General features: G+C 37.2%; 1 protein-coding gene across 5 annotated transcripts in view; it reads right to left on the reverse strand.

Annotated features, from left to right (window-relative positions):
- Window positions 1-22,012, reverse strand: part of Fgf13 (fibroblast growth factor 13) — a 509,820-nt gene that overhangs the window by 197,890 nt on the left and 289,918 nt on the right. For 3 of the 5 annotated variants that reach the window (XM_075957503.1, XM_075957504.1, XM_075957505.1), the window contains one exon: window positions 20,361-20,528. The exons of the other annotated variants lie outside the window; for them this stretch is intronic. In XM_075957503.1, the coding sequence (XP_075813618.1) occupies window positions 20,361-20,528 (168 nt within the window). The remainder of the gene's footprint in view (window positions 1-20,360; window positions 20,529-22,012) is intronic. 5 annotated transcript variants of the gene reach the window in all.

The raw sequence follows: 22,012 nt of genomic DNA on the forward strand, positions 1-22,012 counted from the left end.
TTATTTCCATACTGGCTGACCATAACATTGTTGGGAAAAAGAAAAACACCTTGAGTATTTGGTTGTACCATTCAAATTACACAAAACATCAAGAAGGGATTTTAGTATTCACTCAGTCTGTTTGCACCTTGTTTGCCTGTTTGTTTTCAGTTTACAGGTAAGGATTTAGAGACCCGAGGAAGAAATATCTTACTCATTGTAACCCACATCACTGAGAACGCTTCACTCAGAGGAATAAAAGCAAAGCTAAAAAACAAGAACACGCTAGATTACAATTGCTTTTGAAAAGAAAATCAAGCAAAATATATGAAATTATCAAAGAGCCAAATTGAATTTTGTTCTTTGATAATACTTTGGAGTATTAATTTCTCTGAACCTTGATGTGTTCAATTCCTGCATATCCCACAAAAAAATATTTGACATATCACAGAATTCTTTTCGCTCCTGATATCATGGTTAATGGCAGAGTAAATGAGCTAACAGATACAGGAGAAAAAATCAAGACTCCTTTAATTTTTTTGGATTGTCTCAGGCTCTGGACTAAACAAGTGAAACAGCAAGTCTGGTACTGAACACAGTTATAGTTAAGCCATGTTCATTGGATCTGAATGGCTAAGTTGAATATTCTAAGCTTTAGAATATTGACTTATATTATGAAAACATGAAAAAATAACCAAAAGATACAGTTTGTCTACTTTTAATCAACCCTGGAAAGAAATAATAGGCTACACAGAAACTTTCCAAAGGGCCTACAGCACTCTGCTGAATGAGGTTTCATTTGAGTCAAGGGTATCTTCCATAGGCAAGAGCTTCCACTCTTAGCTCTGAGAAGAGACTCTGTTCCACTTCTCCGTTTCTTTTATTGTAGGCATATGGGGAAACCAATCTGATACTCATCAAATGACTGTGGAATGATTAATTTAGTGCCCTGTCTCACTTTTCTTACATGGAACCATTACCTTAGCTCAACAGGACAGTCTTCAAGGAGTCAAGGGAGGATTGGGAGGACAAGCACAAAATTTGAATTAAGTCAAAACTATTATTTCATAGTTCCAAAAAGAAGTTTTGGTTATGAGTAAATAGAAATGTTTTGATTGGCTCTAAATAATCTTCTAAACATATCTCCTGAGTTTACAAGACTTATCTTAAAACGTTTTTCTCTTTTGTGACATCTGGCAGACTCTACATACATTTTTGTTTTGATATTGAGATGTCATTACCTACAGGGAAGAGTCAAGGGATGTTTCTCAAGCATCTGTGATTGACAAGACAGTCACTGTATCTGTCTTTCAATATCGATATCAATAGGGTTATATCCTACTCACATCTACCAGGGACCCTGGGATAAATGATTGAAGAGAAGATAAATCTATCAACTGCTTTTACAAGAAAGAAGCAGTAGCAAACATTTCCACTGGACTTTGCATCTCACATATACCATATTAAATTATTATTGCTTTTATCCAACGTTAACTGCTTTTAATTATTAGAATGCATTAGTTGATGTATCCAAATACATATGGAAAATTTAGGTACTGTTGTAAAAAGAGGAAAAATACCAAAGTCCTACAGAATTATGGAGACAATTCCAACTTCTAATCTTCTGTGTCTACTCATTGAACCTCCACCCAGCAGCAAAGAAGATAAAGTTAAGTTATAATTAAAAACTAACTTTCTTTCTTCTACCATTGATATCTCTTTCCTATTCAAAGCCTTGTTCAAAGTTAAAGTATGGGGGAGGAAATAAAACTAGATATCAGAGGGTTTCACATGTAACAGGAATATATATTTTCAAAAGTAAAATTCCATGGTCCACTACTGAGACCTAATCTATATTTATAGTACTATGACATTTTCATTTTCTTGAGAAAAAGGTCATTCACCAAAAAGTGTCTAGGGACTCCACCACCTGCTATTAGTGTAGCAAGTAACTATAGCTGAGCATAATTCAATAATAATGAATAGTTCAATTATAAGATTTCTATCATAAAGAAATAATCAACCTTGAACAATGAAAAAAGAATTAGCTGAATTTCTTAAGTTTCTGAACCAGATGACATAAGCATTTTCTCCCTCATGAGGCCACTTAGAAAGAATTATTTGACTTTGTTCAAAAGCATGGTCTACTCAGAAAACTTATATCCAATTTTTCATGGTGAGTTAACATTTTCTTGGGATCTACATTCTCAAATCTGAGATAAACACTCAGCTCATAACATATTGTTAACTCAACATTTCTTCACCATCAAACTTGGTTTTTTGCAAACACTTTAATTCAGCAAGATATCTTTACCACTAGATAAGGAATCAATTTTCACAGAGGACTGAGTGCATGTCATTGTCAAGTTGGCAGAAAACTTTAAAGCCCCCAAACCATCCTTGATTACAGTGTATTAATACAGCTTGAAGGTATGTCAGGTTTAAGTTCTTTTATTTAAAAAATGTTCATTTTACATACCAACAATAGTTCCCCCTCCCTCCCCTCCTCCTACTAGCTCCTCACCTTCTTACTGACCCAACCCCCCTTCCACTCCTCAGAAAGGGTTAAGGCCTCCTATGAGGAGTCAACAAAGTCTACTATACCAAGTAGAGGCAGGACAAAGCACTGCCTTCCCCCCACCGCTATATCAAGGCTAAGCAAGGTATCCCACCATAGGGAATGGGTTCAAAAATGCCAGTTCATGCACCCAGGATAAGTTCTGGTCCCACTGCCAGGAGCTCCTCCAACAGATCAGGACACATAGCTGTTACACATATTCAGAGTGCCAAGTTCGGTCCCATGCAGCTTCCCCAGCTAACCGCTAGGGCTGTAAAGATGGTTGCTTGGTAAAAAGCCTTGGCTACTTTTCCAGGGGACATGTTTTCAAATCCCAGCATCAACTTGGCAACTCAAAACTGTTTGTAACTCCAATTCTAGGTAGTTCTGTGTCTTCTTCTGGTCTCCTTGAGAAACAGGCATGTATGTGGTGTACATACTTACATAATGTACATACTTACATACTAGCATAATAAATGAAAAAAAAAACAGTTCTGGCAAGGGATCACCATTGGATATGACAGGATTATGACTGTATATGATTCCTCATGTTCATCTACAAAGAGTCATTTAACCTAAACCACTTCGATGACTCTTACAATTAGTCCCCAAAGTGTAATATGTAGAGAGAGAATTCAGTGACACATTGAAGGGAATTGAACTACACTGCCCAGATGTTAAAAGAAATACACAAGAGGCATACATTAACTAGCACTTACCTCTACTTTTACACGTCCTTGCTAGAACCCAAGTCTCCACTTAGCTTTGTTAGCGCCTCATTCTCCTACTTTACTTATTTCACTCCTGAGGACTTCACTGCCAACCCAGTCTCTTTAGCTGCGTCCACTGCTGTCATGATTTATTCTCGGTTTATATTATTATATACATATAAATAAAAGTTTTACATATTTATGAGGTATGAAATGACATGACAGCTTTTAATATGGTGTGGAAGTCAAAATCCACAAAGCCATCCTTCAGATTAAAAACTGGATTTCCTAACTGATAAGAACATTTTGAGATCCACTCTCCCAGGAACACTGAACATTAGCTCTACTCATGGAATAGTAAAAAAGGAAAATAAAGAAAGAGGAAGAAAGTAAGGAAAGAAGGAAAAGGAGAATCAAATTGGTTTTTTTCTATAGAATAGAGGAGAATTCATATTTTTGATTAGCTTTTGTCCATACCCCTATTTCAGTTTGTGTAAGCTACTAGTCCACTCTGTATTTCTATTAATTCAATTGCTTTGACTCCACATGAAGAGAAGAAATATGTATTATATATATTCCTATGTTTAGCTTATTTTATTCAGCACCATGTTGTTTAATTCCATTCAAGTTATTGTAAATGTATTAATTTCTTCTTTCATATATGTATGTATGTGTGCAAGCATATGTTTAACAAGAAACATTTTCATTATCCTACTCTCTGGAGATAGTCCTTTAGTTTTGATTCCTTAGCTTGGCTACAGTGAATAACGCTGCACTATAAATATCACTTTGTCATACTGTCTTCAAATCTTTTGGGAAAACATGAAGAAAGGTAGGCAAAAATATACAGACAGGGTTATGCTGCTGGAGCACTTACCACTCCTTCAGCCAATAGCCAAAGAAATAGTAGCCCACTGGGCGTGGTCTATTGCTCTTTAAAAAAGAGCAGCAGCCCTTTGCTCCTTCTCTTGCTTCAGGCTCTTGCTACAGCAATTAGACTCCTTTCCTGGCTGTTGGTGTTCTGTAAGTTTTTCCCCTAAAATAAATATCCCCTTTGAATCCAAACTGGCATGGGATTGTTTCACGCATTAGGGTTAAATAAAAATGAAGACTCTCCCCAACAAAAAATAAGTAAGAGGTTAAAAAGACAACTTACAGACTAGGAGAATATTTTTTAAGCTATACACCTTATAAAGGATAGATAATAAAAACTATGAGGAACTCAAAGAACTCTTCAGGGAGAAAATGAATAATCTTATTAATAAATGGGTATAGTATCTAAATAAACCCTTCTCAAAAGAAGGCAGATAAAATGGCTAATGGATACATTAAAAACATCTCAGTATCACTGATCAGTATGGAGATGTAAATTAAATGAGATATAATGAGATAAACTCATACATACGCTAGAAAAACTATTTTTAACAATAAAAAGACAGCAAGTATTGATCAAGATGTAGATTAGAAGAAGCCTTGTCAAAAGGTGGAAAAGACTTAGGACAGGGGTCCCTGGAAACAACAATGCGGAAATGTTCTTGGTTTTCTGATCCAGAAACGCCAGAAGACTTCCAGCTCTTTATCTTCCTAAAAGGCTACTTGTGAGGTTGGGACTGAGTCCCTAAGTCAGATAATAATCCCTTATGATGAATGGCTGTAGAATTATTCGTTCAAGAGATATTCAGGGTAAAAATGGATTCTACCCATTCTCCGATTTCAGCATATCTCTTAGATGAATTGAGCGTTACCTCTTCAGAGGTAGGAATGATGGAGTAACAAGCATTAAAGACACACCAATTGAAGCTATTTTCTTCAGGTCAAAAGAATGAAATCTCTGGCCTGAGTGGATCTAACATTCCAGATTACGAAACACTTAAGAGTTAATCCTGTTGGGCAAATCAAAGACATGGCTAAGGGATTACCTTCAGGAAGGGTGATTCCCAGAATGCCTTATTAAAGAGAAGGGAGACATATTCTTTCCTTTAATGAGACAATACACATTTCCTTCCCAGAATCCCAAGCTCTGTGCAGTCATTATAGAGTCATCATGAAGTTCTGTTCGGTCTGCCCATGGCTCAGAAAGATATACGCTTTCCTTTTTCTTATCTCAGTGTTTCTAAAAGATGTTAGCCAGAGCATAAGTTTGTTTTTGATGGTACTTTGGGTTTTTTTTCCACTCTTTTTCTGCATGCCTCATGCCTATCACGTGGTTCACCTCCATTCCTGTGTCACTCAAATAGCATGGCTTTTTATCTTCTTCATTTTCCTTTTCTTTGCAGTGGCCAAGCTCTACAGTTTGCTCACATTGGGATCTTTATTTTAAACTCAAATAAAAATCATCTTCAAATTTAAATAAGTGAAAAATAAAATATAAATTAGTGCAATCATCATGGGAAACTGTTAAGCGTCTCCTGAAAACAAACTAATAGCATTATTATATGATTCAGCAATCTACTTACTGGTATTTACCTGAAAGAATCACAATCATATATCATCAAAGAGATGCTTTCTTTTTAGTTTTGAATATTAGGCACTGGCCAGGTGAGTATCAACATCCTAGAACTCATTCCTGAGAAATTTGAGGATCACATCATATGGTATCTGACACAAAGAAAGGCATCTCAAACAGTGTTGCATGAACCCATGAATTAAGGCAGGAATGAATGAAAGATACAGAAATAACTCATAGGGTATGAATAAGAAAAGCATGGAGGACCAAACACATCACAGTATTGCTACCCTGGCTTCTCTACTGAGCACAAACATAAGTATATGGCATTGTTTTAGCTGCCATGTTCTAGAATGATTAAAAATGCAATAGAATATAACTAACAGACTAGCCCCAATTTGTGTCTTCCTGTCATTCCTTAGTTCCTTAAGGCAGATTTAGTATCTCTCTTGTCATGCTGTGCCTACTACACAGCATAATGTCTCACTTTGCAAAACACTCAATAAATATCTATTGACAAATACATCCATTCTGTTAATGGTGATTAGAAACACTCAGTCACTTGTTGCCTGGAATTAGGGCAAATGGCCCATTGAACTCAAAATATCCAAATTTGTTAGATGAATAAGCTGTTTGTGATGATAAATATTTATTGAGTGCTTCTTTTGCCAGACATTATGCTATGCTTGTGGTATCTCTTCAGTACAGCTCTACTGACAGTAAGGAAATAAAGGCTGCATAGTTTGAGGTAGTCCTCATAGAGGAGGAGGCTAGCTAGCATATCCATAGCTTTTCCCAAAGCAAAAACGCCACTGTAGGAAAAGGTTCTCAAACTATTCTCCTTTACTTTGGGAACTTTTTTTCCTTCCTCAGCAAATATGCCGGGTATATTTAACCAATTACCCCCTAAGTGAACAGCTAACCATGCATGCCAATTAAAGATTTACTGAATCAATTCATGCATCTTCTAACATGGATCCAAAATGCTACCTTCTTAGCGGAAAATCAAATGAGTACAGAGGAAATAATAGCCGAAGAAGAAAGAAGAAAGCAAAGTTTTTGGCTGCCAGCTTCTATAATCCCCACTTTTTGAAATACCCTTTGTTCCACTCTTGTTACATGAAAAGAGCCAGAGTTTATTCCCAGCCTGAGGCAGTCTGCTAGACAAATGTCCTCCCTGTATGAATGGCTTTTTTGAACCCACATTATCCCGTTGAGGGCTATGATTATTTTGAGCTTTGCTGTGCTGGATGTATCCCAGAAAAGGCTCCAGTAGAGCAACCCTGTGAGTTCCACTGCTCTGCCGTGTTTTCCTCTAATGAACAATTTTAAATAGTGATTATATCCACATGTGTAATGGTCTATGCGTACATCCAAATCCACCTTGAATTGTATCCAATGACCACAAAGTGAACAACTTCCTAGTTTCTGTGTGTATGTGCATGTGTGTATATATATGTAGGTATGTGTGTTTTAATCAATTGTGTCATCACAGAAACAATGACAAGTCTCTAGTAGACTTTGCCTAAGACATTTCCTGCCTGTGGAAGTCTGCAGTGAGTGGTCTGTACCTAGGCCAGAGAATGATGCTTGTGTTTATAGAGGATAGAAATTAGGGAGAAAGGGAAAGGTGAAGAAAGATAAAGAGAGGAAAATAAACAGAACAACTCTAATATGCACATGTTGATCACCCCAATATCCCTGTCCCAATGTATAGAGTAAACAAAAAGGATAGTGCTCCCCTCAGTGCACAGAATTTCTTTGATGCAAAATATGTATAAGAGCCTAGACTTGTACAGAAATAATTAAACATGTGAATTTTCCCACTAGAAGTGGCCAAGTGTAGAAATACAGTTTTCTGTGGGTGCCACCCGAGAAGCACAACTGGCGCGTGGCGATGTGGCCTACGGAATAATGAGCAAAGCCTATGTAAAGGCCCAGTGTTTTCATGAGATAAACTATGAGTTTGGAGTATTCCTCCACTTAAACAAGTATTGTAGGACAAATGATGTGTAGCCAACAGGTGTTCATACATGGAACAATGGAGAATAAAAACGTGTAACACAATATCAGAGGGGTGGGTTTGCATAATCCCTGCCTTCTTTGTATGATAATATTCAGTGTTGAGAATACCTAAAGAATGTACTCCATTGAACTAAGTCAGTAATCTACTCAGAGATTCTAGATAGTTCTATAGCTTTCTTGTGAATACTAACTCTCCACCAGTGGATAAGATGCTGCTTAGCTCTTTCTCTTGTCCTGGGATTAAAAAGAGGAGTAAAGGTATCAGAGGAGCTGAGGCTGCACAGTGCAGAAGAAAGACTAGCTGTAGACATCACGCATGCTTTACTCCACATCCCCCTTAGGATGCTGATTAGCTGGGTGACAATGTAAGGAAGTTGTTATACATATCTACAATTCAGCTTCCACATCCTGCCCTCCAAGACTAATGAAGCCTATCTTTTGGGTGATTGAGAAGACTAGCAGAATTCAACCTGAAGTTACTGGCACAGAAATGATAGGTGACCATCTATCCCTAACTGAATTATAATATAGAACATCCTGTCAAGAACACATCAAAGAAATATTTGGTCCCTCTTTTTTCATGTTTCATAAAATGGACTATTTTGAATAATTTCAGTCATTTTGAAAATCGCAAAGACCTCTGGGTGGACAGTGATAGAAGCAGTTTGGCAGGGCTTAAGTCTCTCCTCACTGTTTCATCACACCAGGTCTTAGGTCGCCAGATGATTTTGTATGAAACAGGATTTTGAGGTAGAATGTCCACTGACTTAAGGTAATCACTAAGTGGTAAGTACCTGAGCAGCTTATCCCAACACAGTCACTAAACAATAACTCTGAACACAGTAGAATAAAAAACACATTGACCAAGTTAAACTTGGAACTGTTCGGAGAATATATATCTTAAAATAGCAGGTCGCATAAACAGATATCTGCTAACACCTGGGTGGAAGTGAACATGTGACTTTCATGTGTTGAAGTGAGTGTGGATTTTGGCTGTGAGGCAAGACAAGGGTAAGTGCTGATAAAATACAGAATGTAAGGTCTCTTGTTCAACACATTCTCCTAGGCATTATTTAAGCTGCTTATTCTTAAGAACACTAAGAAATGCTGTGACATATAACAAATGAATTCCAGAATTCATACCATTTAGAATACTAAGAATGACTTGTAAGCAAGGATGCAATTAAATCCTCCCAATCCCATCAGAATCAGTTTTCAAATACATGCTGCTGTGATAATTTTAGGCCACAGTCGCTGATTATGTCTTGTGTTAAGAAGGCAATGGCTCAATGATGACAGCCTCTGGAATAGCTCAGGGACTGACACCTGGGGTCACAAGTAGCTTGAGTTGAGCTTAATTTACCATTTTGTTCCAGAGTTATAGTAAAGAACTAGAAGTAATTTTACTGCATCTCCAAACATCCTTTGTCACTTCTCCATCTTATACTCTAAGCACATTCACACATGGGTCAGGACAAAACTCTTATGCCCACATCTAGGAGCTCCATTAACTACACTTTGAAAAAAAGAATGTGCTACAATTGCTTGTAAGAAAGAATGATGGTCAAAAGGTGGCAGATTTCTACACTCCTTTAGAAAAGCCTGGTTAGTTTTATAAAAACACACGGATAATAGAGGAAAAACACAAGAAAACATTTAAACTTTGAAAGTGTGTGTGTGTGTGTGTTAGAAACTATGGATTTCTTCCATGTCTTCATCTTCTAAAGATCAACATAAAAACTGCCTGTACAACTGTGACCTCTAATCACAGGGCACTTCCTGAAGAGGCCCATGTAAATGACATTGATGTGGGATTCCTCTCTGTATACTGTGAATACCATTGGTTAATAAAGAAACTGCCTTGGTCAATGGCAATGGGTTTCTGATCCTACTGCACGCACTGGCTTTGTGGGAGCCTAGGCAGTTTGGATGCTCAACTTACTAGACCTGGATGGAGGTGGGTGGTCCTTGGACTTCCCACAGGACAGGGAACCCTGATTGCTTTTCGGGCTGGGGGGGAGACTTAATTGGGGGAGGGGGAGGGAAATGGGAGGCGGTGGCGGGGAAGAGACAGAAATCTTTAATAAATAAATGAATTAAAAAAAAAGAAAAGAAAAAATAAATAAAAGAAAAAAAACAAAAAAAAACAAAAAACAAAACAAAAAAAAAAGAAACTGCCTTGGTCTGTTGATAGAGCAAAACATAGCTAGATGAGGAAAACTAAACAGCATGCTGAGAGAAAAGAGGCAGAGTCAGGAGAAGCCATGGAGCCGCCGGCAGAGGCAGACATACCAGAACCTTGCCGGTAGGCCATGAGCCTTGTGGTAAAATATAAAATAATGGAGATAGGTTAAATTAATATGTAAGAGTTAGCCAATAAGAAGCTAGAGCTAATGGGCCAAGCAGTGATTTAATTAACGCAGTTTCAGTGTGGTTATGTCAGGGCTGAGCAGCCAGGAACCAACAAGTGGCCTCCTCCAACAAATTGGTGCCAATATGGTTGAATAAAATTCACTTAAAACCTGAGAATACTTACAAAGGAATCCTAGACACAAAAGAACAGAGTTAAGCATGACCTGGTAGCAGCATTTTCTTGGGTGGGCTCTGTTTGCTAGAAGGAAGAAGTGACACGGCTCCTGTAAGGGAGGTTTTCCTGACTCAGTGTTACCAGAAAAAAAGCTGCACCATTTTGAAATGCCAGCTTTCTGGGCTGTAGCTGCCAGTGCAACCCCTGGCTCTTTCAGAAGGCCTAGCATTTATATGGAGTTTGTGAGCAACGTGCTGCAACTTGCATCATGGCAACTTAGACCTGCCATGTATCTAAAAATCGGGCAATGTATATAACTATCAGAAGCAGCAAACAGCTCCACCATGTTGGACTTGGTAGTGCAAGCAGGAAGTTCCACATATACTCTAAGCAATGCCACAGCTTAGAGTCTTAAGTGCTTAGCATTTTAAGAAGCACTTCTGGTCAGAAAATAATTACAGATACACATAAAGACAAATTCAGATGGAAAAGATCACTAAATGGGTGACAGTGTTGGTTAAAGGTACTTAGGCTTTGGATAGAGAAGAACAGGAGTATAGAGAGTCGGAAAAGAAGAAAATGGTTTTATATATATATATATATATATATGTATATCAAAGTCTTTAAAAAGACAGAATACAGATAGTCATAGATTAAAAGAGTAAAGATAATAAATATTAAAAAGTAATAGAGTAAAAATAAGTCATGTAAAGGTGGAAAATTCACAGAGAGTCTGGATTATGTATATTATTATGTATGTATGTTTTCTTTGAAGTTTTTGACTGTGAAGAAGCTAGGTAACTAACATATATATTAAACGGTATTTTGTCTTCAAAATGTGTCTTCAATATGTTGCTTTGGAAAAAAAGGTTTTTCTTTTGTTTCCACAGAATATGAGGACCTACCTGTGTGGATTAATGTGGCTTGATGAACAAAGGCTCCCCAAAGGTCACCTTGAATACCCCCAAAATTACTTTGCCCAACAAATAGCAGGAAGCAGTATAGAGAGAACTACACCTATATTCCCAAATATTGTCTATAAATGTTTGTTTACATTTAAAGCAGAATATGCTATAGACATTTGCATTGGTAAGGATCTTTGTTAATTGATAAAAATTTAAGGTCAAATTTGTTATATATTTCTGCTCTTGATTAAGGTATTGTATTTGTAAGAAATATAGGTTAATAGATAATCATCTATAATAGTCAAGTGTGTAGTCATGTTAATTAGGTTTTCCAGATATATATATATATATATATATATATATATATATATATATACATATATATGTATATATGTGTGTGTGTGTGTGTATTTCAGTTAAATAGGTATTCTTCAAATCTTCCAGGGACCTTCAGAATATGGCATTTAAAATGTTTTAAGAACTTAGGACTTATCAAGACAATGAGACACATCTGATCCTGGCAGTACCAATTTACTTCAAGAGAAAGATGTGCATCAAAGAGGCTCCTTATGGAGTTTGTTAGCCATTTGGGTAAGAAATTGCTCTTGCCTGGACTTCTTGATGAACTGGACATGCAGGACCTGTGGAGAAATGACTGCTGAAATTGTCCAAAGGTGAGATGATCCTTTTGGGTTCCTGCTGTGTGAGTCTGCCAGACATTCTGCAGGGCACAGAAGAAAGTGACTGACAAACTGTTAATATAGGTGAAACTGTCTTTGAAATTTCCAGCTTCATGGAAAAATCTGCTAGATACTATGGGCCAGTAGGATGAAGATGGATTTCCAAATGGTACAAAAGAACTTTGGGTGACTGTCCAGGTAGAGAGATGTCTCTGTCATTTCTAGAGTTTTAGAAGTTTCTTACAATGCACTTCCTGTTTACTTAGGCAATATTATATGCTTCTGGATTCTTTTATTGAGTTGAAGAATTTATAGTTATAGTTTTTCTTAGTTATACTAAAATATATAGTAGATATAAATATTGTAACTGTAATTCTTGCTTGATACCTGCTTTGTTATATGTAATTTTACTATGTTAAAGTTAAAACCTTCCTTCTTATTTAAACAGAAAAGGGGAGGTGATGTGGGATTCACCCTCTGTATGCTGTGAATACCATTGGTTAATAAAGAAACTGCCTTGGCATGTTGATAGGACAGAACTTAGATAGGCAGGAAAAACTAAATGGCATGCTGGGAGAAAAGAGGCAGAATCAGGAGAAGCCATGGAGCCCCACCAGAGCCAGACAGAACTTTACCTGGTAAGCCACTGTCATGTTGCAATACACAATTAATGGAGATGGGTTAAATTAATATGTAAGAGTTAGCCAATAAGAAGCTATGGTTAATGGGACAAGCGGTGTTTTAAATAATATAATTTCTATGTGATTATTTTTGGGCTGAGCAGCTGGGAACAAACAAGTGGCCTCTCCTACAACATGACATGATAAAATTTCTGAATTGGTGGCTGCCGCTAAACACCAGGTTTTCTGACAAGGTGATTTTTTTTCCTATTTTTTCTAGTACACTGATTCCAACTCTGTTAGAACATTGCAGTCACCTTGGGAGCCATCCTCTTAAGCAGGTCCACCACAAGAATTCCTGCATCATTGTTGCTGGTAGGTTGGTTTGAGTCTGATGCTAAAACCAAGCATCAATATTACCTAAAAGGTCCTCAGATGACTCCACTGTGAAGTTAACATGGAGATCTGCTATGCTAATGGGGTCAGTATGCAAAGACATTCCTCAGCTCTAAGGTTGGCCTGTGAACTATGACACCAAACACATTTTTATCCCATTCAGTTGATAGCCTTTTGCATAGGAAGACAGAAATACTTTCTTGACTAAGTGATTATTTCTTGTCTTATACAATCTGCTTATCTAGTCCTGCACAGAAACAAGCAGTTATATTCGAGGACTGATCCACAGACAGCACTTGGAGTTGTGTCTGGTAGGTGGGAGCCTAAGAGGATAGGGCAGCAAATTATTTTTCAAATGGGCTTCTTATCAAAGGCTTGGTCTGATGGGAATGCACTGCTTAGTGGAACAAATGGAACTTTTCTCAGGGTGAGTTTTGTGGGATGTTAATAGAGACCAGGAATAAGACAGTTGCAGTAGCTACAATATGACTTTCAATATATAATTGAATTAAGTAAGATTCATAATCAGCAACACTTGTCCAAACCTTGAATGGAGCTAGTATAATCATCACTCTCTAGGAGTGGTAGGTAATTTATCAAACATATTTTGCTATAGAATTCATCTTTATATGATAGTATCTGACACAATCAATGGCTTAAGAAACATAATTGGAAAGCATTGATCTGATTAACAAAATAAGCATGTGGTCATCTAAAACAAAATAATGAGTGTGTGGATGATGCTCATTGTTAGGATTATCTGCCTATTATGCACATGGCCCTGGATGCCATGCCCTAGCATTGCAAGTAATAAAATACAGGGTAAGCATCAGATCAGAGGCATCAGATCAGAGGCAGCAGCACATTTTAGTAATATTTCTTCAATAAAGGAAAACTTCTGCACATTATAGTTTACTTTAATTGGGGACATCAGCAAAATGTCATTCAGGCTTTTATGGGTATGGGACAATGATTGAGCTGGGCCCTAACAAGCTGGGTCAGAAGGACATATTTTCTTAAGTGGCTTATCAACTGACTATGAAAAAAAGAGTTGCTGAGATACCATAGCCAAGAGAATATTGGCGTCACAATCCCTGATATGATGGTTTTGAATTGGAGAGTATCAATATGATTGAATGGTTTACTTTTTTTTCATATACGATAATTTGATTTTGACTTTGGCCATTTTATTTTAGTCAAAATCACTACCATACACCATCATTCACCCAATAAAACTTCAGTGCACTTTCCCATAACAGCCATATTAAACATAAATATATTAAATGGCTCATCAGAGTTAGATTTATCTAGCAGAAATCTCTAATCCTAATATTAACTAAGAAAACCTCAACAAGAGAAAAAATTGCCACTACAATGGAAACACATAAAATTAAATGTGTTAGGAGGTCTTGTGCTTTAAGAAGAGTATAATATTTTCAAAGAAAATAATGTTTATTCCAGTGTGGTTCTCTGTCTCTATCTCCATCCATCACCAGATGAAGGTTCTATGATGATATGCAAGATATTCATCAGTATTGCTATAGGCTAGGGTCATTTCAGGTTCCCTATCCCCAGCTGCCCAAAGAATTAACTGGGGACCTGGGCTTGGGCACCTGGGAGCCACTCTAGGTTCAAGTCTCTTGCCAACCCTAAGGTGGCTCCCTTAACTAAGAATTGTGCTTCCGTGCTCCCCTATCCAACCTTCCTTTATACCAATCCTCCTTTTTCGCCTAGTTCCCCCCATCCTCCCCTTCTCCCTTTTCTCTCCCCATCTCCCCTTACCCCCATCCCACCCCACCTCCAAGATCCCAATTTTCTCCCCTGCAATTTTGTCTACTTCCCATAGCCAAGAGGATAACTATATGTTTTTCCTTTGGTTCACCTTCTTACTTAGCTTCTTTAGGATCACCAATTGTAGACTCCGTGACCCTTATTTATGGCTAGAAACCAATTATGAGTGAGTACATCCCATATTCATCTTTTTGGGTCTGGGTTACCTCACTCAGAATAGAGGACTGGACTGAGCTCCCAAGGTCCCAATGAGGAGCAGAAGGAGGGAGAACAAGAGCAAAGAAGTCGGGACCACGAGGGATGCACCCACCCACTGAGACAGTGGAGCTGATCTACTGGGAGCTCACCAAGGCCAGCTGGACTGTGACTGAAAAAGCATGGGTTAAAACTGGACTCTCTGAACATGGCGAACAATGAGGGCTGATGAGAAGCCAAGGACAATGGCACGGGGTTTTGATCCTATGTAATGTGCTGGCTTTGTGGGAGCCTAGCCAGTTTGGATGTTCACCTTCCTAGATATGGACGGAGGGGGGAGGACCTAGGACTTACCACAGGGCAGGGAACCCTGACTGCTCTTTGGACTGGAGAGGGAGGGGGAGAGGAATGGGAGGAGGGGGAGAAGGGTGGGAGGAGGGGGAGGGAAATGGGAGGCTGGGAGGAGGTGGAAACTTGTTTTTTTTTTCTTCCTTTACTCAATAAAATAAATAAATAAAAAAGAAAATAATGTTTATTGGTTTATACTGTACAAGCTAGCCTGGAGATGGAACTGGGATGTATATGTTCAATAAGAGAATAATAATAAATTCCCATCTTGTGCTGAAATTGAATTATTAGTTGCTAAGTATACTTCCTTGATTAGATCATGTGTTTTTTCAAAGAGAAAAGTGATGCCCAAATTCTGACTTAATTTCATATAGGGTGAAGAAATAGGCAGGAATGGAGACTATGTTTCAAGTCCATAGATTGTTTTCTACTGTTATTAGGAAACAGGCTCTCTTCTAGGAAATACTTGACATGCAACCAAAAGAAACACACCTGGATACATGGTGGGGAAATGTTATGGTTAGTCATTGCTGATCAGCATGGTCTTCTTATTTCTGAATTTTATGCTAACCAATATCTTTATCATTTCTGACAGACAACAATTAAGCTGCCATTTGCGTCAATGAGTGTAGAAGATTTTCTGGTGTCCTCTACTTATTCTTGAGATCATAAAGCAAAGGCAGAGAGACCTAAGTCATATTTGCTCTGCAATAAAAAGATTAAGCATGAAATCTTTATATTCATATCATCTAAACATACCCTTCTAGGTTTTTTTTTAATAGAAAAGGAATGTCTTCTCAATTGTCATCCTCAAGGGGACACACAGATATATCATTCCTAAAAGACCTTTATGACCTTTTCAGGTATCCAGTATCAGAGGTGGTTACTCAAGTAATTTAGCAACAAAGAGGTTTAATAACAGTGGTTTAGTTTTATCAAATTGTGTAGTAATTCAAATCAACACTGAACTTGTTTTCCAAAAGTTAAATTGGTATTAAAATGAAAAAGTCACAAGAGCAAATAATAAAATTGCTTTTTAAAAAACGAGAAAAAGAAAACCCTACATTTTCCTAGCCATATTGCTGTATAGTCTCCTATCTTTTCCTCTCTCATATTAGCTAAGTAAGCCTGATGCTCATGGTCCCATGTGCTTGCTATGAGGTGAAGACAGCAAGGATGGAAGTCAGAATAACACCATTGTTGTGGTTATAAACACAATCTCCTAAGCACTTAGCAGAAAACTTTGTTTGAACTTTGCTGGTGCAAGGTATTGTATATTATCACCCAGTTCTAGGACATATTTTATTCCCCAAATGATACTTGCAGGAATAAAAGCATTAGAGATGTGCCCAGGGATAAAAATGTGTGTGTATACATACCCACATTCACAATGAATACAAAACAGTATACAGGCCAGAATTCAAGTTTCAGATTACAAGATGTTCATAGATCACTGAGGTTGATGCTATTTCTATATCACATTAACTTCAAAAATTACTATTATAATAAAAAATTTTCACTTGTAAAACCAAACACTAGAAATTCACTAGCTATCTCTCTGGATCTTAAACACTACCTACCTACTTTCAAGCTTGGGTATCTTGGCTGTGACTCTCTTTTTAGCAATCTTTAAACATTAAGAAAAGCCCAATGAGTAGCATTTAGGAAATAGAAGCTATGCTGAAAATAGATTGGCTTCCAGAAGTTGTACTAAATCAGTGGTTTCATTTTGGCACCCATGGTATAGGAAGAGAAAGTGAATAAAGGAACAAAGCTCTGAAGATTATGCTTTCTCTTGCCAAAGGCCCCTGGAACCATAAGAAAAATATGTTGGTAATGATCTCCACTCTCCATGCAACAGCTTTCTTCTAACAAAGAACATTGCTGGTATTGAGCCAAATCAGACTCTCAGATATTCATATGGTCTTATTCAGCCAAATTCCAGTTTATGTATAAGTGCTCAATTATATCATAAGTGGATGATATAGAAATGATCACATCATATAAACTCAGAAGAATTTGGATGAGATTTAAAATTTTGTTTTGAAATTGGCTGTTCATTAATATAAACTTACTTTTAACAAACTATAATTGGATTTAGTGTGTCAAAAAAAAGCAACAAAATAGTGAGATATTTCTAAGAACTTTTTGCATGGATTCTGAAGGTCTTGAACATAATCCAAAAATGTCTTTGAAAGATAGATGACTGTGAACAATATTAACTATGCTATTTTAATCATCTCAAGTGGTCATAAACAATGGAAATAGCCTGGTTCTTCATAACCATTGACAGCCAAAAGAAGCACCAAAACTTTATAAAAGAAAAAACACAAAAATATAAGCAGGTTGACTTTGTCAATTAATTAAAAGAAAAGCAGCTTTTACATAATATACACAGATGTTTTGCTATTATTCAAACTTTTGTTTTTTTCAAGTCTTAGTGTTTTTTTTCATTTTTCGATTGATGGTTTCCAATATTATATGAATATCCAAACAATGGAAAGATTGATTATTATTTGTTCCTACTTTGAAATTATCGGAATCCACATCTAATGTCAGTTATAGTCTGATACTACAATACAGTGACTATGAAAGGGAACACATCATTACAATGAATCATATGACAGTAAAATATTTCCATGTAGCCATATAACTTATCACCAATATCCATTTAAAATTTGGAAGCAGCATTTTATTTCTAGTAAATATTGCAAAATGTTACAGCTTTGAGACAGAACTAGAAACGATACCTTACAGCATTGAAAAATCAGTCTTACAAAAATCTTCCAGGTTGCCAAACTGGCCACTGAACCCTTCCAAATCAATAGACATTTCACCTCCTGGAAATGACAAACTCCCATTTCCTACATGAAAATAAGCATGTTATTGCAAGGTCTGTCCACAACACATTTGGTATGCCACCATCTAAGATACTTGGCCTGCTATGGATCTGTATAGGGACAAAAGGTTTTAATTAATTTGTCTATGTTCACCAATAGCACAGGAATCCTTCCTTGTTTGAATGGATAAAGTATGACTGAAAATAGTGTTACAATATCTCCAAAGAAAGCTTCTGATGAATCTAACGATATTTCTAAATGATTATTAGGAATAAGAAAGGAAGTTTTAGTTCTGGTATGTCAAAGTATCTGCCAGGAGGACAACCAATCATCTGAAAGAAGACGACATCTATCTTCAAAACATTACAGGCATGAAGATAACAGTAATATTCAACATATTGACAACCATTGAATTTATGGAGTTGAAATGAAAGATTGAAAACTGTGCATCCATTGTAGAGAGTCTGATGGCTACTCATTTTTAATAATTCATATCTAAAAACATTTATGACAGTATTCACAATGCACTCCAGACAGTGCTTGAAAATGAACAAATTCTGCCAAAGTTATTCAATAATGGCCTTACATTTACTAGACTGTTTACTTAATCTAAAATCTAAACTTGTCAAGAAAAATTTAAAGTTTCTAACCAAAGGCTTTACTGAACTTAACCAGTAATTTTTAAACAACATTTTTATTATGCAAACCAAAATATTCAGTTTGCTTACCAGTATAATATATATATATATGTATATTTATGTGTGTGTACATATATATATATATACATACATAAAGAGTATGAGAGAAAAGAAAGCAGAACATACTGTATTGTACTGTATATAATAAAATAATTATCATTGATGAAAATTCTTGTTTCGGCAACATTAAAAATCAAGCTAAATTTTTCTCAACTAAAGCACCCTGAGGTGGATCTTACCCATTGTAAAAGGTCACCATTAATACCTGCAGGTGATTACTTATCGACATTAGGTCTCAGCCACAGTCGATGGTTTAGATTAGCAAAACTATTGGTAGGAAATAAGTTCAAAGGTTTTATTCCACTACCAAAATAGACCTGAGCCTGGACAGAGACTTCTAATTTTCTGCCTATGAGTACTTAAAATCCTGTTTGGAAGAAAGAGAAAGGGCCATTTTGAGGTGACACATTTCATTTTGAAAACTACGAACTGGAGCTCCCTGTGTGTCATCCTCTTACATACCAAACTTTAAACGAAACCAGGTGTCCTTGTTTTCCACATGAGAAACATGGGTGTAACGAGGATTCTTATGAAACTGCAAAAGAGTAACTTGATATAGGAACAAAGTCACTTACAGGATATATGAAGACATTATGCAAAAAGTATACTCCAACTGCCATTGAGATGACTGCTGTCACATCCAATGTTGTACACTGGAAAGCTCCATCAATCATGAATGACCAGAAGATAATTTCTTACTGTAAAAGAGCCCCTCACATGAATATGCAATATGTGAAGGTCATTTTAAAAGTGGAAATGCACATTTGACAACAATAAAATCACCTCATTGCATTTGTATTGTGTAAAATCGTCCTGTTTGATACATGCAAAAATGTTGGAAAGTGGATAAATATGCATTCTAGCCAGAATAGTTACATTAGAGATAGATTTGTGACATGGAGTGGAAAGAACACCATATCAATCTGAATTTAAGTAAGTAACAAGTTGAGTTCTCCAAACCTGTATTGAGCTGGAAAAAAAAAAGGATAAAAACACCTTATTGTTTCCGCGAGGCATGCATCTTACTGTGGCAAAGCGCAAGTGGACGTGCATTAATTAGGGAGTCTGGTACTGCTTTAGCAAACTAAGTTGATCATGAGCATTCTTCCAAAGCAATGCAGAAGCTTTATGGGGTGGAGAAGAGAAAGAAAATTTTGAAACAGTCTTCTCATTATTTCCTTTTAGAAGTGTCATTCCTCAGCTGGCTGCTGCTTCAGGAATGCAAGGCAATGGGAACAGATTTGGGCAGGTGTTGGTTACAGGAGCAAGCAACTTTGGCAGCAAAAATGATATAGTGTCATGACATCAACGGAAAATGTTTTAGCTGCAAGAAGCAGGATGCTGCACGCTGTGCTGAGATGACTGTGTTCTACAGTGTCCCAATTGACACTGCATAACACAGTCACCAGTGAGCCAGGGCCTCCTACAGCTGTCATAGGGACTGAACAACACACAGCACACCACACGGCAATGCACAATCCAAAACGAGAGAGAGAGAGAGAGAGAGAGAGAGAGAGAGAGAGAGAGAGAGAGAGAGAGAGAGAGGATAAAACAAGTAAAACATGTGTCTGTCTTGCACAAACCTTCGGGTTCTGTGTTTTCTTTGTGGTGCACTTGCTTCAGCGGGCAGCAGAAGATTTCGTGACACTTAGCACGAAAGGGGGACTCTTTTTTCTTTAATTCCGCGGATTGGATGGAATCTTGCCGTAACATTATGTATTCCTGTGTGCCAGGGGGGGCGTCATCCAGAACTGTGGTCACCACATAACAAAATGAACTCAAGTTAGAGCTTCATGAAAGCAGTGAACATCTTCAATCAAACCTCCTCCCAGGGAAGACTAACAAAGCAACATTTTTATACAAAGTTTTAACAAGTTGGCAATTTTATTTTAAGGAGTCTGAAAAAATCCTGAGAAAAGCTAACTACTAGATAATCTATACCTGCTTGCGAATACAATAAAATTTAATAGCATCAAATTGTACCCATAGTATAATATTTTTATGTTGACAAGCATGTTGTATTTAAAGAAACACCACAGAGAGCTCACATTTCAACTTAAGAGGCTATATAACCATTTAAAGATGAAATGTCACAAGGTCCACCAACAATCAGTTATGTTTCGCTTCTCAATCTGAACCTAACAAGAGTTTGACTTCCAAGTTGCTCTCTATGCTTTGACTTCCAAAAAGGACCCAAGTCCTTGTAAATGTCCTTCAGAAGTTCAAAGCCATTTACTGAAGATGAGAGCTTTCTACTGAATGCCCCCAAATTAACAGTGGATCAAAGACCTACCTGACTGAATTGTACAAGAATAGGGCCAGGTTTACAAATTTGGGCCTTAGATGCCCACTAGGCTCTTGTGAGCTCTGTTTTTCTTCCTGGGCTCACTGTGTGTTTAAGCAGGGTTCTGTCTCCTTACTGTATTTTCCTGGAAAAGCTGGATGTGTGCCTTTATAAGGTCCACAGCTACTTTCTTTAGTTTGAAAACCACCCACTGAAGTGGGTGCAAATTTGATTTGCATTTGCAGAAACAGGGAACTGACCCAAGAATGGAGTTTTTCTTTCACACCCTTCCCCAATGAGGCCATTACATTTCTCTAGGAGTGAGTCAGTGCCTCCGAAGCTGTGATTAATGGCATGCTGACTCATTTTACTCCCCCAAATGCAGATACTTAACATGCATTTAGAAGGACTGATGGCTACCACCAGCCCATTTCTTACAGGGAATAATGCCTGTGGTGTGCAAAATAAACAACTTATGGCTGAATTTAGATGATATCCAAAGGCTGTGTTTGGCAAAGAATTCAAAATTCATTGGCTGGGGTCTCAGTGGCCTTAAAGAACTTTCTTTCTTGTAGGAGGCAAATGGTATGGAAAACAACACAAGAAAAAAAATCCCATTTAGGATTTAGGAAAAGTTCTTGATAGATAGCACACCCGAACCTGTATATAGAAATATTATTAAATTATGTAAGAAGCTAGTGAATATTTTAGTCCAATTTTCCTCTAGCATTCAGCAGCAGTAATCAAAAACATTGTATAGACACGCCATCTCAGCTTTTCCTGGCAGGGAGTTCCCGTCATCTACTAGCAGTGTTACTATGACTTCTAAGAATCTTGTTGGTGAGTTCACATGCTTGCTAGCAACAGCTACTATTCAACGCATTTGCAACCATTTCCTGCCATGAGGAGATAGTCACGTCTCAAATTCCAGTATCACAGCTGAAGAAACAT

Source organism: Microtus pennsylvanicus, chromosome X (assembly GCF_037038515.1).
Source record: "Microtus pennsylvanicus isolate mMicPen1 chromosome X, mMicPen1.hap1, whole genome shotgun sequence".
In the NCBI taxonomy this organism is placed as follows: domain Eukaryota; kingdom Metazoa; phylum Chordata; class Mammalia; order Rodentia; family Cricetidae; genus Microtus; species Microtus pennsylvanicus.